The sequence below is a fragment of the Schistocerca cancellata genome, chromosome 12, assembly GCF_023864275.1.
Source record: "Schistocerca cancellata isolate TAMUIC-IGC-003103 chromosome 12, iqSchCanc2.1, whole genome shotgun sequence".
In the NCBI taxonomy this organism is placed as follows: domain Eukaryota; kingdom Metazoa; phylum Arthropoda; class Insecta; order Orthoptera; family Acrididae; genus Schistocerca; species Schistocerca cancellata.
The window spans coordinates 169,391,860-169,408,438 of record NC_064637.1 but is presented as its reverse complement, the minus strand read 5'-3'; the positions used below and the strand labels follow the sequence as shown (position 1 = coordinate 169,408,438).

Below are 16,579 nucleotides of genomic sequence, written 5' to 3'. Positions count from 1 at the left end.
TAGTGATCCGCGTCATTGCTGTACAATTTATCAAGTGTGGATTACTTGTCACAAGTTGTTCACTACCGTTTTCTTTAATAATTTTCACATTGCAAAAGTGTGGTTAGAACTTCAGTGGCATCGTGGAATTCACGAGCTGCACAGTTCTGCGATAGTTGCAGCACGTCCCTGACAGCAGTTATTTCCATTGTCATGGACACCGAAAGGTTCTAAATAAATCATGATATTAAATTTTAGCTTTAGTTCATCTCAAGAAAATGCGCCACCTGCTTGCTGTAGCTTTGTTGGTTACTGCTGAGAGCCACATTTATACAATAACTTAAGTTCCCGTCACATCTCAGAGCGTGCACTTTCAACATTCCTCGAGAAACACCAAAGTAACTCCATTAACGTTATTACCATTGACTTTTTGCTACAGTATTATAGGTTAAAGCAGCTTGTAAGAACTTCTACGTCCATGTATTATCGAATAATGTCGGTAGGTATTGCTGGGGTAGGAGCTTTTACGCTATACATCAGATGTCGACAACGTGTCTTCGTGTCAAACTGGCGACAGCCAATATATTTATATTGGCCAATGATGACAGTAAACTAGACAGGATGTTAAATCGAACACCTTTCAGCCGTCTATTTCTAAACTGTTATCGCAAGAAAATAAAATAACAATTTGGAAATTAGACGGCTGAAATGTGTTTGATTTGACATCCTGTGCCGATCAGGCGAGTCCTGTAATCATCTCTGAAAAGATGGACATACTGAAACTTGTTAACTATATAAGTTTTTATACCGCTATCGTAAGATTAAATAGTTGTACGTGCACAGTCTTTCCTTCACATTCTGCTTTTGTTGCATATTGGCACATCTTTTACGTAGAAATGTTATTAAAGACATGGTCTTAAATTCTATTCTTGGTTGCCGTGTCTAGTTACGAATTACTCGAGGTTGTGAGGCCAGCTTTTCTTAAATTGCTGCTTTTATCGCCCACAGCTGTTTCTTTTATTGGCATATAAAACATTGTTGCATTATTTGTGTTGAAATATTATTAGTAAGTTTTTCTAAAGGTCGAATTTACGTTGTGGCGATCGGTTGTTACGAAATAATCAAACAATGGAAAATCCAGGATGGAATGTAACAATATTATGAAAAGGAAAGTTACTACTCACCATATAGCGGAGATGTAGAGTCGCAGATAGGCACAACAAAAAGACTCTCACAATTAAAGCTTTCGGCCATTATAGCTAGCTATTTTTCGTTTCAGTCCCTGGAGAAATACTTGGTATTCAACACAACAATCTTGCCGGGATGTTTCCTGTCAAAGGGCACGGCCGACTTCCTTCCCTAATCCGATGAGACCGATGACCTCGCTGTCTGGTCTCCTTCCCCAAAACAACCAATCAACCACAACAATCTTACCATAGTAAGTTCTAGGTTGCGATCAAACTGAATTTTCGGAGAAAATCACTTCTTTTGCTGGAGGCCTAAAACACACACGCATGAAGTTTAACATTGTAATCAAAGTCCTCAAATAGTTTGACAGATTTACTTCAAATTTTTACACGATACACTAATAAACACACACGTGTGTGTTTGTGTGTGTGTGTGTGTGTGTGTGTGTGTGTGTGTGTGTTGGTTCCAGCAAACGAGGTGATTTTCTTCGAAAATTGAGTTTGATCGAACCGTAGAACCTATTACGTTAAGATAGGTGTTGTGCTGAATACTCAGTAGTTCTTCTGTGACTGAAACGAAAAAGCCTTAGATATTTGTCTGTACAAGTCAGCTGTCCCGCCATTATGACCTCCCGTCACTAACACACGGTTCAGCCGTGGCAAGCTTACCGAGCGACAGCAGTGTGTGGGACAGCTCGGCCGACAGCATCTTGCCGTCCTCCGCCTTGTCGTACAGCTTGAGACACTCCAGGAAGTCCTCGTACGATCCCACCTCCTTCTCCTTCTTCACCTGCGAGAAGATGGGCAAGAAGTCTTCGATCTTCAGCTTCTTCTCGTCTGCACAACACAACGAAAACAACTTTCTCTCACCGCTGTTTGTTGCACTAACTTATTCACACATCTTTAAGAATTTGCAAGGTATCAATGTTGTCACCAGTAACGTAATAACAGTGGCGAACAAACATGGTTACATGTAATACTTCATTACATTATACAGTGTGTACATAAAGTCAGGGAACACTTATTGCATAAGAACTAAACATTGTATCATGTCATACACATTGCTTTTGAGGAGAAACTCTGAAAGTTTTTTTTTTTACAAACATACGATATGCGAACCATGAGTGACCCAGCAGACGTCAATACGGTAATCGAATTCTTGCCATACCCGTCCCAGCATGGCATCGTCGGCTGTGGCAGTCGCTTTCCGTATTCTCTTTCGGAGCTCTGATCTTTAACGTGTCCCCACAGAAAAAAGTCACACATCTTTAAGAATTTGCAAGGTATCGATGTTGTCACCAATAACGTAATAACAGTGGCGAACAAACGTGGTTACATGTAATACTTCATTACATTATACAGTGTGTACATAAAGAGTGATCGGGGACGCCATTTCATGAAACAGCCGTTCCATTCTGCAGCACGCCACGTTTACGTCTAGCGCTGACTAACGGCAAATTACCAAACTACGCTGTGGCGGTATACATGGAAAATAAAGTTTCAGGGTTTCTCCTCAAAATGACATATGTATGATATCTGTACAATGTTTGATTCTTGTGCAATAAATAATTGAAAGTGTTCCCGGACTTGATGTACACCCTGCATAATAATACTTGTTCCATAGATCATGAATAAGACGTTTCGTAATGATGTGGAACGTGTCAATTTACCATTAGGTTTCTATACACATTCTTATTAATTTTTCTAGAAAGAAATACTTTATATCAGAAAATTCATCTTTCAGTAGAAGGTGTTGTCATCCAGAAACCCTTCTAATTTGTTCTTAAATGCTGATTGGCTATCTGTCAGACTTTTAATGCTATTTGGTAAATGATCAAAGAGTTTTGTGGCAGCATAATTCACCGCTTTCTGTGCCAAAGCCAAATTTACCCCAGAATAGTAAAGATCATCCTTTCTTCTAGTGTTGCAGCTATGCACTTTGCTATTATTTTTGAACTGGGATGGGCTATTAACAACAAATTTCATACATGAATATATATATTGTGAAGGTATTGTGAATATCCCTAATTGCTTAAATAAATGTCTGCAAGGTAATCTTTGGTGGGCTCCAGCGATTATTCTGATTTCGCGTTTTGCAAATGAATTAACCGTAAATATGATGCCATTTGAAAGCAGTGAATCAAAATAGATATAGTTGGCTAATTTACTGATATGTTTATTACCAAAATTTGCAATAACTGTAACAGCATAAGTAGCTGAACTGAAATGTTTCAGCAGAATATCAATGAGTTTCTTACAGTTCAATTTCTCATCAATGCACACACCCATAAATTTTGAATACTCTGTCTTAGCAACAGATTTCTGTTCAAAGTCTGTAGTTATCAATGGTGTTATGCCATTTACTGTATAGAACTGTATATACTGTGTCTTCTCAAAATTTTGTGAGACTCCATTTTTAGAGAATTATTTACAATTTCCTCAGCTAATTCTTATTTGTTGGGTATTATTACTATACTTGTATCATCAGCAAAAAGAATTAGCATTGCATCTTCATGAATATGGAGTGGCAAGTCATTAATATGTATTAAGAAGAATATTTACCCAGTTACATGACTCTATTGGTTTTTTTGCAGACTATCTGTCATTGTTAATTTCAAGTTTCTGCATTCTCCAAATTAAATATGAATTAAACCATTTGTGCATTTTCCCGCTCATACCACAATACTTAAGCGTACCTAGAAGAATTTTATGATTCACACAGTCAAATGCCTTTGAGAGTTCATAAAAAATCCCAATGGGCATCGTTACTGAGAGCATTTAATATTTAATCATTGAAAGCATATATAGAATTTTCTGTTGAAAAACCTTTTTTAAAACCAAACTGACATTTTATTAATACTTCATTTTTACAAATATGCAGAGCTATTCTTGAATACATTACTTTCCCTATAATTTTGGAGAAATCTGTCATAATAGAAATTGGGCGGTAGTTGTTAGCATCAGATATGTAATGCTTTCTTGTTTCAGTGAACTAAGACATGTGTGGCTGAGAATCCTACTTATCTTTTGGGGAACAACTTTTAGTACTCTGCTGTATATGCCATAAATGCCATGCGAACTTCTACTTTATTATTTCTCTAATTTCAGCACGAGAGGTAGGTTGAATTTCAGTTTTATGAAATTGCATAGGTATTGCCTCTTCCAGATACAAACTTACATTTTCTAATAAATAGCTGGATCCTATTTTCTCTACAACACTTAAAAAAGGATTACGAAAAATATTTTCTCTTTCTGACTTTTTATTAAGAAACTTTTAATTGAGTTTGATAGATACATAGTCTTCTTCTGCTCTCAGTTGCCCTGTTTCCCTTTTAAGAATATTCCAAATTGTTTTAATTTCATTATCAGAGGTGCTAGTCTCAGATATAATCACATACTTCTGGAATTTTTAATCCTCAGTGCAGTAGTTTTTATAATGTTTGACTGTTTCTGGATACCCTTTTCTATTTCCAGGATATTTTCATCCCTTTAGTAAACTACAGTTTCTTACAATTACGTGTAACTGTTTTCTTAGGGAAACTGCTTCCAAATATACTCACAAAAGTATCATAAAATAGGTTAAGTTTTAAATTAGGATCAGGTTCCCTGTACACCTCGTCCTTTACAATTACAATTGTTAAATCGTTAACTGAACACACTACTTTGAAGGACTGTATGAAGCTATGTTATGTACTGTAACATAATATTTAAACACTTTACAAGAAAGCACTATTGGTGCATAGATGGAGTAAGCATAATTATTATTCACACATTGTTTCTATAGAGAGTAGTAGGACATCCCGTTTGCACTTTCTAGGTAGCGCCTATAAAAGCTGAAAGCGATATCCACTTGAGTGATAAACGTATGAGAGTGCATCGCCGAAGATTCGCCTCAGCGAAACATAATTACATTTGCGTTGTTTCCTCCCCAAATATTTTATGACATACTGTTGTCATCCTTCTGAGAACTCTTTATTTAAGGACTTTAATTTCACCCCAAAATTGGCTTACCAGACAAAAAACGTACACATTGCACGTACAAGCCTAAATTTTTGCGTTACATTTTTCCTTCTTTGAACAGACTTCCGCCATTCATTACGACTACAAAATGTTTCTGAGGCACTTTCTTGTGACTGCTGATTGATTTGGTTCGGATTACAGCAAGGCATCTGCATTCATTGCGACCGTTTCAGCGAAACAGTTGGTCTAATCTCACTTCAATTTATGAACTATAACAAAAAGGGAATATGTGAAAGATAACCACGGAGGGAAGGAAGCACAAATCGCCTGACAAAAAAATGTGAAGCACCCAAAAGGGAAGGAATGAAACTTCTCTGATTGAGAGTGTATGTGATGTTATTTCTGCGATCTGAGGAGAACTTGGCAGTAATGAGCCCACACATCAGTACGATCTTGCACCCGCCCTCTAGCGCGGGTGCTCTCATCGATTCTGTTGCCTCGGCCTGCAACTGTTGGAAGTGCACCTCGATACCCACCCTGGATGCTGGCACTGGGACAGTGCTGACGTCCTGACTGACTCCACACACGTTCTGTCGGAGCCTGATGTGGGGATCTAGACCTAGATGGCCATCAGAGGACTTGAAAATCGCCCAGACGGTTCATACAGGCACATTCCGTGTGGTTTTGGGCATTGTCCTGCTGAAAAATGACACCACAATACTGCCATATTAGAAGTAACACACGAGGATGCACGATGTCCGTGACGCACTGCTGTGCCATGAGGGTTCCCTCAATCGCCACACGTCCTCACCTGAAGTTGTACCCGATGGCTCCGCACGGCACGACTTCAGGGCTAAGACCGACGTGCCTCGCCGAGACATCGGAAGAAAGGGACCTCTCCCCAGGTAGCTGACGGTGGTCATCCGTGGTGGTGCATAACCGCGATTCACCGCTGATGGAATTACGGCGCCGTTCGTCAGCTGGCCACTCTTCCCCGCACTGCACCGCTCAGACACCGCCGCTGGTGTTAGCGGCAGTGTATGCGTGGCACGGTAATTCCCTAGTCTGGCTACTGTTAGTCTCCAACCAGTGGTCTGGCATGACAGAATGTTGTTCTCGGATGGCAGTGGCAGTTGTGAAGGGGCTGCGATGTGCTCGGGGCACAAAACGGCGACCCTCCCTTCTGGTGGTCAATCAGAATCTTGATGTCGAGTATATCTACCCTTATATTCCCATACAGTCCAACATTTGGTCACTGTCGCATAGGAATGCCCCACAAATATGGGTACTGCACGGCCCGACCCTCTGGCAAAGAGGAGACCCACAAAAAGGCTCCTTTCGTACTCTGTCAGGGGCTGCTAAACCTGTCTCACACGAGTACATAGCATGCTCGTGTCCTGTACAATGATCGCTCTACATCTCACGCTGTTGACGTCTCTTATTCTACCATATCTGGTAACAACACAAACACCACCAATCCATTCTGGTGATCGTTCTACCTTTCACAGATAAATTGCAACTCTTAGTCATTTTGTGCGCATACGTGTACGAAGTTACATTGACATTCGACCATATCTCTTCGGTGGTGCACTTTCCTGTCGGGCAGTGCAATATGAATATATTTGAGATTTCCACTTTCTACTACTATCCATCAACCTTACTGCAAGTAAGATGCGAGACTTTTGTGTTGCATGATGCACAGAGTAAGAGACTATGAAGGGAACACTCGATGCTTACAACATAATCAATGGCCACACAGAATACAGTTTCTACAGGTTTCTGTAAGTGCAGGATACTAAACAGTGTAGTTTGGTGAGAAAGTGACTAATGTCAGTCGATGCTGGCGTTTTTACCATTTAATTCTTGTTTCACCTCTAGGAATGATATGTTGATGTGAGAAGTGCCAACAAGTTGCGAGTCCGCCTCAAGCTGTGCGTCCACCTTCGTGACCAATACGACCTATGTCGTAGAATTCTTGTTCTTGTTTGACGCGGTGAGTGTTTTTATTCTGATTCCGTACACTGGGAAGACCAAGTGCGCTGTCAGTTGACCTCAAGGACTCCTTCAGATAGTCTAATATCTGTTCCCAGGATCGGAATCAACTTCCAATAGAGCTTGCCGATCACCGCACAGAGAGCATGACGAGCACGTTGTGCTTCTGTTTCGACATTTATGTACTGGGTACTTTGTACGCCAAACGCGTTATGCTCCTTACACTCTTCCGGAGGAGTGTTCAGAAAAAAAGTATGGTTTCAGTTTATGGTTATGGAGATAGCGGTGCAGTGGTTCCCAACCTTTCTGATAACCAGTACCCCAGAAAGAGAAACGCCTAACGGAGTTCAACACATAGCTACACTTTAGAGTGGAAAAAATTGACACTCATGTTTTTAAAATTACAAGAAGGTAAGTAATACAAGATGTGTCTGAAAAGTGTGCGGAATGGTCTCAGAAAATAAGGAATCAAAAATTACAAAGAAAGTACCTGTACTGGTGTTCAAAGTGATGAGTGTTGCTACAAAACACTTCAGACATCGTCTGTAAAGTTGCTGGAATCTGAACTGTCAGCAAACGCTCCTTTGTGGCATCGCCCGATGCACCGCGGCCACACGTCATTGCAAGCTCGGATACTTGCGGGAGACGAAAGCTGGCGCTACCGATACGATCCGGAGACCTTGCCACAGCAGTGTTCGTCGTCTGCCGGCTGACAAAACCCAAGACTAAGTCGATGACGGGCGTCTTTTTGACAGCAAGGGCTCGAGCCATCACGAATTACCACTCGAGAGAGACGGCGGACACCACGACACCGAATGTCCCTTTTCCTCCAGATCGTACTGGTAGCACGAAATCTCTGCTGTAACGACGCGCATATCCAACAACACGGTGCTTCGAGCAATTCCACAAAAAGCGTTTGCTAACAAATTCCATCAGCTATATAACCGATGTCAGAAGTGTGATGTAGCTAAAGGGTGATGACGCAGAAAGCCAGTAAAGGTATTTTGTTTGTAACCCTTGTTTCCTGCATCTGAGCCCAGTAACCAAACTTTTCAGATGCACATTCTATTTAGTCAGTATTAAAACAAATAAACTCACACCTCTCCCTTTCTATTTCATTAAGTCGAGAAATATTGAGCCACTGAGACGGCCGTTACTGATTACTTCTAACACACTTTCTTCACTTTCATACCTATAAATTGTCGCGAATGGAATCACTGATCTGGAGACTTCTAAAGACAACAGTGGGATCTTCCCATCAATCCCTCGCAAAAATCCATATCAGGAAAATAATTACTAATAAACTAGATTACTGATGGCGAGTGAAACGCCCTTAATATGTGAACGAGGAATTTTTTTTTTCCCTTGCTTCGAGCATGATTGTTAGCTCTTGTTCTTTGCTTCAGTTAAGCGTCGGTAAATTTGCAACATCTGTTAAAGTGTCCTTGCAAGCCCCGATTATGTTCCAGCTCGACTGGCGAATGAGTAACTAACTAGCGAAACAATGAACGATATGAGAGACGCTAGAGCTGGGATTGCCGTTGCTGGAAGCCTCCGGCTTTGTACATCAATTCGTCTCACAGAGTGTATGACTCCCACTGCTTTGCATCACGTGCTAATGCTGGAGTCTCGATGCAATGACCTAACTAGGGGTAACTGACACCCAGGGAAAACATCTACACCTACACGGATACTCTGCAAATCACCTTCAGTGCCTGGCAGAGGGTTCATCGAACCACCTTCACAATAATTCTCTATTATTCCATCTCGAACAGCGCGCAGAAGAAACGAACACCTACATCTTTCCGTGCGAATTCTGATTTTCCCTTATTTTATGATGATGATGATGATGATTATGATGACTGTTTCTCCCTGCGTACGTCGGTGTCGACAAAATATTTTCGCATTCGAAGGAGAAACTTAGTTCTTCAGACTTTGACTCTTATTTTATAATCCGTCTCGACGCTTAGCCCGTTTACTCGTATATCGGGATCGCGACTTTATGCTGAGGCAGAAGCTAGGCATTTCAGTAACTAGACCGGAGTTGGAAAACTTTGAATGTGCGAAATGTCAAAATGTAAGAAAACAGGGAAGAGCCGTTATAGAGTCACATTACAAACCAATTTATTCGAAGGAACGCAAATTATGATATGAAACTATCATTTGTAACGTCTGACAGAACAAGTGCAGCAAAAGTTTAACAAGTTCAGGATTGAAATGAAATGTGTGTGTGTGTGTGTGTGTGGCAAGGACCTCCCGTTAGGTAGAACGGTCACCTGGTGCAAGTCCTCGCTGACTTGGGTGTCGATGAGGATGAAACGATCATGACAACACAACACCCTGTCCTCGAGCGGAGAACAACTCCGACCCGGCCAGGAGACGAATCCGGGCCTCTCGCCCGGTATTCTTCCGCAATCCGGGCCTCTCGCCTGCTGACCACCCAGCTATGTAGGCGAACAGTTTATAATAACGAAAGTATATAAATGAAAATTTAGGTAAAGATGTACGTGCCATGCTTCATTTCCAAGCGAGGTTACAGCATCACCTCGCTTATTTTTGAACAGTAACACAGAATGCAGTACTGAATAATGACACAATGAGAAATAAAAATCCCTGTATTTCGCTTCAAGAAAATCAGGCATGGCCAGTAGGTCTCTTAGTTTTTTCCCCTGTAGACCAACACACCTTTCACTGATCTATAAATTGAGTTTTGGTAAAGAAAAACATCCAATTTTGGAACTTTCAGTATTTTTCCATTTCGAGTTTTCAGTTCCGTCTTAGCCCATAGCACAGAATAACACACACCTTAAAGTCTCATTGCTTCCAACAACATCGCGATTAGCTTTCCATTGCCGATCAGCGCAAAGCCGTACCAAACCACTCCTCACAGTTTCTCTGTATAGGCTGACTTGGCATAACGAGAGATGCTCCTAAGGACGGTGTCTCTGACTGGTCTGATGCAGCCCGCCACAGCTTTCCCTCCTATGCCAAGAATCTCATCCCATCTCAGACTAGCAGGTTCATTTCCAGCCGCTGTTTTCACCCACCACAGCTCCCTCTAGTTCCGTGGAACTTATTCCGTTATGGTATAACAGCTTTCCTTCATTCTGACCTCTTCTCCTTGTCTATGTTGTCCACATACGCCTTTCTTCGCCGATTCTGCGGACGAGTTCCTCACTTCTTATCGTATCAGCCCACATTGTCAACCAAATCTCAAACGCTTCGACTCGTCTTTTTTCGTGTTTCCCAGAGTCCAAGACTCACTTTCATACAACTATGTGATCTAAACGTACATTCTCAGAAATTCGTTCCTCGAATGTTCTATAGGCTACAAAGAAATTTGATTTGGCAAGGAACGGTCTCTTTGCCTGTTATACCCTGCTTCTTATACCCTCCTTGCTTCTTCCGTTCACGTCCTTTTTACTTCCAACGTAGCATAATTTTTTGAATTCATCTAGTTCGCGATCCCCAAGTTGTTTGTGAAGTTTATCGGTTATCTCATTTTATGCTATTCCTCATTACTTTCGCCTCTGTTTGGTTTGCTCTAAATCAAGTGTCTGGTCGTTAGACTTCATTCCACTCAACAGATCCTGCCATTCTTCTCCACTTTCACTGAGGACAGCAATGACATAGTCGAATCGTACCATTGGTATCCTTGCACCGCGAATTTTAATATCACTTCTCAGTCTTTCTTTTATTTCCATAATTGTTTCTTCGATGTTGTAATTGGTTCTTTATTTGCGTAACCATTACCACCCGCTAACCCTATTTTTCGATACCGTAGATTAATGAATATTTTTCTGCGTAATGTCTCATATTTTTCACTCTATTCAAATTTGGTTTCATTTTTATATGTGTGTACGTCGATATTTTGAGATATTGAAATCGATATAATATCTAGTGTGAATATCTTTGTACTTATTGTTAGCTTTGATGCTGGTTTGGGACTTTTTTTGGCACGGCAGCGTACAGGGTAGTCAAGTTTTTCTGTTGAATATGAAGTCTTGACTTTGTGTTGGAAATGAACAGATGAGTCTGAGTTGTGGACAATGAAAAATGTGAGTTTTATTAAGAGCATTAACGGCTGCGAAATTGTTTGATGAAGTAATGTTTTGAACATGCAAAAGTATAAAAAGTTTAATAAACGTGAATTTTTGTAAAAAGTGAGTGTCAAGAATTATTTTCGAGTGACCATTGTTTAAAAAAATATGAAGCACATTGCAGTGAAAAACATAAATCAATCAAATTAATCCTGAAAGATTGTCTTCGTAAGCTTTTCAAGTCGGCGTAATTAACATCCGAGTGCCTTTCGCATCAACAGCGATAGTCGTGTCACCTAGAAAACATTTTTAATTACGAGTCAAAGCCAGAGCGAGATCGTCGTTCGATTACAAATACGAGATAAATGATATTATTTTTAATTTTCTTCAGTGACTGTAATAAATTGATGTAGCAATACCTGCCACATTAAAGACCTTTTAGTTGCGCAATAAAAAGATCATACTTTGAGTGCGCGAGGTGATAATTTTGAACCAATTAACTGTAGTGGAGGTATTGTTATAATGTATGCTTTGAACAGTAGGAGTGAAAGGTTGCGTCCCTGCGCCGTACCATTTCTAACCAGAGTACTTATTTCTTGGACCTCCATTCTTATTTTTCTCTCTTGGTTCTTGTATACATTGTACCGGTGTTTGTAATTAAAGCGCAACTACTCACAGAGCTCCAGTGTGGACTGTAATTATTATATGACAGCGAAACTTGGTAGATATTCTAATGTTCTAATGCGGAACCGATTTACGCTGGAAAAAAATTACTTCCAGTTTTGGCCACCATGTAGAAATCTGGCGCTGAGTATGCAAAAAAGAAATGTTTCCTTGTGTAATGGATTAGGATCGGGGCGTGGGTAGAAAAGGTCAAACAAGTGAAAAAAACATAATGTTGATTGTATTCTTAACCACTGCATACACAATTTGTTCAATGTGAGCACCGGAGATGTGGACGAGATACCGCACGGCGCCAGACGTGCACCTGGTACTGAATTTTCTCTAGTGTCAATCATATTCACATTAATGCATCTGCATATCCACCAAGTTTCACTCGCCATACGATAATTACAGCCCACACTGGAGCTACGTGAGTATATGCACTTCAGTTATAATCACCCGGTCATAGCTTATAGCTATTTTCCTGAGAATTTCGAATATCTTGCACCATTGTAAATTGTCGAACACTTTTTGTAGGAGTGAAAAACAAGAAATAAGTGTCTCTATACCAGGAAATGGAAGGTTTAATGGAACGATTCGTCACGGCAGTGCAGCGCAACCTGAATCTGCTCGCGACTGCCCCTCATACATCTGCACTGCCTTACCGTTTCTGTCACGCCCACAGTCAGGCCAATCAGCAAAATAGGTGGTGGTGGTGGTGATTTTGATAATTAGTGGCGACGTCATCAGCGCCCGCGATAACAGGCGTTTGAGATCTGCTTCAGTTTGGTGACAGAAGACTTTTGGTTACTTACTCTTCTTCTTGGTGCCGCCCATCTTCTCGACGATGGCCAGGGTGGGGTTGAGATTGAGGGCGCGCAGCAGGTCGCCCAGGTAGATGGCGTCGACGGTGCCGCTTCCGTCGAAGTCGTAGACGGAGAAGGCGAAGTTCGCCCCTGCAACACGGAACAGCGCGATGCGCCGTCACTACCCCGAATGTCGCGCCTGGTCTTATTACAAATAACCTGCAACCTAGTTATTAAGACAGGTCGTATTTTCACAATATTGTCCATATGTAGATAATGAAGCGTATTTGGCTCCTTCTTGTTTAACTTGCAACTTTAAATACTTGTAACCTTAAAATTAATTAGGAAACTGAAAAACTTAAAATTAACAATTTATTTATTAAGAAGATAGGAAAATATTTACTTATTTATTCATTGAAGCTTATCAGATTAGGGTGTTCAGACCATCTCTTACACTGGAACATGGTTTCACACATACTATCCTCTTTTTAGATCGTAGTTACCTAAGAAATAAGATAACTTTAATACAGTAATAGTAATAAAATAGCACTAATATAATTAAAATATTTTAGCGTATGTGGAAAGAATGTGAATAAATAGCACTGCCTAAGAACTAGTACAGTTAATACTAGCAGTACTAGTACTTCTACTGCTATCCCTATAATAATAATAATAATAATAATAATAATAATAATAGTGATAATAATAATAGTGATACCGGCAGATACTAAACGCACAAAGGCTATTTCTGATGTTGCGAATTCTAATGGAAAGAAATTTAATACCCAATATGACAGTAGTTTCGGTAATTGGTGTGGTACCGTGCCAAATACTTTTCGAAAGAAAACAGATACTGCGCCGATATACGCGACTTTCAGCATGCCATTTAAGAAAAGCGAGAGTTGGACGACCATTATTTTCTAATTGGCACAAAGGATGTCACTCCAGCACTGACAACGGTCGTCAGACGCCGTCGGCCGATAGGTCACAGTGCTCCCCATCTTGTTCGTCAGTCTACTCTGTCAAGGAGGTTAGAATCTGTTCTGACTTCCTTGGGCGGAGTGGATACCACGACACCTCTGTGCTCGGAGACGAGTGCTGTATTGTGGCTTTTGCTATAAAAACAAAGCCGAATGAATGGAAATGGGCTACATCCGCCTCGAAAAGAGCTGGCCTGTACCGTACACTCTTTCCTCAGTTACTGGAATGACCAGAGAAGCGTTACGCTTATATGAGGTGAAGAGAGAAACGTTCTGTTACATGTTAGAGACGATTCTTGGTGGCGTTGAAAAGAGTGACTGCATTCTGGACAGCTTCAAATAAATTCAGCAAAACAGAATATGTCAATGACTGTCATTCAGCATACGTGTGAAAGACAAACATAATTCTAAGAATAAAATACTCTGAAGACTTAGGCATCAAAACTGATTCGAACACACAATTTTTTGAGCTTATAATCTAGGACTAAAATTTCCGATACAGATTTTACTCGTATTGCAGATAACATGATGCCGTAAGTGCAGACATGAAGCTGAAACGTCTAGATACCCTTAGAACATACCTAACGTAATGTAAGATAACGTACAATTGATTATTATTAAATTTTTAAGTTGTTCGAAACTTCTGGTTCCCAATAAAGTAGAGATTTCAGACCATAGATTCCGAGTAGTATTCCACTTACTGTATTTCTCATCTCAGGTTGTCACAAACTTCTCCTTTCGTGTACTAAACTTAAAAATTCCTCACAATCCAAGTTTTGCGCGTGGGAACGTGGCACGATTCGACTAAAGAAAACAGACTGAAATTCCGTCAACCACCGGCTGACGTCTGTGTGTTGGGGATGAGGAGATATGGTGCACTGAGAATGCGTGCGTACTGTCGCACTGATTTGAAAAGATCGGCCGATGTCGGTAGCTGGTGGAACCCACTGTCACAGCTGCCTTACCGGTAGGCCTTCTTCACGCAGGACGAGTTGGCTGACGTTGACGTCAAGCTGTAATATTTTCGTGACGTTACTTCCTGATATTTCGCATTGAGCAGCCATTGCCACACGTGCAATCCTGCTGTATTTTGGGAACGTTAGATCAAAGAATGCTCTCTGCCTCATAGGCAGAACTTGGGAGACGCCATAGTGGATTCAGTCTTTTCAATTTGAAGCCCCTATTTGATGGATTTTATGTCCTACTAATGTAGGCCTATGCCATTCCAAAGCACGAGCACATTGAGGATCACCCGAAAATGCGTCGTTATGGCTACGATTTGTTGTAATGAAATCACGGGAAATGTCGTATTGGTAGCTAAAGAATTTTCCTACTATAAATTGCGTGTTACGGAAGTGTGTCATTTTGAAGCAACAGTGCACTGAAGATTCATAAAAAAAACGCGTTGTTCGAAGTAGGATTTGTTTCATAATTAAATGTCAGTTAATAAGATACTGGCGACTAAAGTCTCCACGAGATCGTAATATAAATAGAGGGGCCATACAAAAAAAGTTCAGTATAGCGTAGTGGGTTGAGCTGACAAGCTACCACGGTGATTCATGTTTTGCTGTATCCAAAAAGTTTTTAGTCACCTTCGTGTTTTCTGAAAGATTGTAGGGCTTCCTTATTAACTTAATATAAATACTTTCTTTAATATTCGATGTTTTGTAAATATAAGTGCATGCTTTCTCCGGAGAGAATTTGTTCGGTTTTGTGCACTTTTATAAGCTGATGTCTTTACTGACTGGAAATGGAACATTTTTGCCTTATGATATGCTCACGGGTACCAAATTTTTTATTTATAAAGGAAGGAAGACTGGGTTTAACGTCCCGTCGATATCGCGGTCATTAGCACAAGCTCGGATGATGTCAAGGATGGGGAAGGAAATCGGCCGTGACCTTTCAAAGGGACCATCTCGAAATTTGTCTAGAGCGACTTAGGGAAATCACGGAAAACCTAAGTCTGGATAGCCGGGTTTGAACTGTCATCCTCCCGAATGCGATTCCAGTGTGCTAACCACTGCGCTACCTCGCTCGATTTTGTTTATGTATACTACAGACAGAAAAACATGACTACTACGAGAGGTGTTAAGTAAGTAATGCAACACTTCTTTGTTCTCGCCCAATTCTGGTTGAAAAAATGCGGAATTTGTTGTGCGACATCGTGGAATAGTCCCGCTTCAAACCCTATAGTTTCATAAAGCTCCGATATGTGGCAGCGCTATAAATAGCCTTCAAAATGGCATATGTAACGGAGATGTGTTCTTGATTTTCTTTCGGCGGAAAATCATAGTGTCGCAGATATTCATAGACGCTTGCAGAATGTCTACGGAGACCTGGTGGTGGACAACAGCACGATGAGTTGTTGAGCGAGGTATCAGTCGTCATCGCAACAAGGTCCTGCAAACTTCTCCGATCTCCCGCGTACCAGCCGGCCGGACATACAATGTTGGAACGGGCGGACATTCTCATTCGAGGTGATCGACGGATTACAAATACCTCACTGCTCAACTTCTCCTTTTCCATGACAACCTAAGGCCTCGTACAAGTCCGCGCATCCGAGAGGAGCTTACAGAATATCATTGGATTGTTCTTCCTCATTCACGCTACAGCCCGGATCTCGCACCTTCCGACTTCCATAATTTTGACCCAATGAAGGATGCGCCCTGCCGGAAGGAGTACGTGGATGATGGGAAGCACCAAGACGTTGGCTCCGACGTCGAGCAGTAGAGAGCACACGGACTCTCCCACTAGGCTGGCGTAAGGTTGTCGCATTAAGTGATGTTGCAAAATAGGGCTTTTTAGCCAAAAGAGTGGGGAATAATGTGGTGTACTGGAACCTGCCTTCAGAAAAAAATTGTTGCATTGTTTATCGAGCGCCCCTTGTAATTGGAGAAGGGAGGAAATTTCGTTTTAAAGGAGCTAACGTAGGACTTTACGCGCATCCATTTTCATAAACAACCTGTGTGGTT

At 41.1% G+C, this 16,579-nt stretch overlaps 1 protein-coding gene across 2 annotated transcripts in view; it reads right to left on the bottom strand.

The window, feature by feature from the left end:
• LOC126109848 (myosin light chain 1) overlaps positions 1-16,579 on the bottom strand; it is a 63,485-nt gene that overhangs the window by 10,714 nt on the left and 36,192 nt on the right. For both annotated transcript variants that reach the window (XR_007523737.1, XM_049914914.1), the window contains exons 3-4: positions 12,637-12,777; positions 1,836-2,003 (exon numbers count right to left, since the gene is read on the bottom strand). Coding sequence is in view for 1 of the 2 variants with exons in the window: in XM_049914914.1 (XP_049770871.1) it covers positions 1,836-2,003; positions 12,637-12,777 (309 nt within the window). In the remaining variant the exon portion in view is untranslated. The remainder of the gene's footprint in view (positions 1-1,835; positions 2,004-12,636; positions 12,778-16,579) is intronic.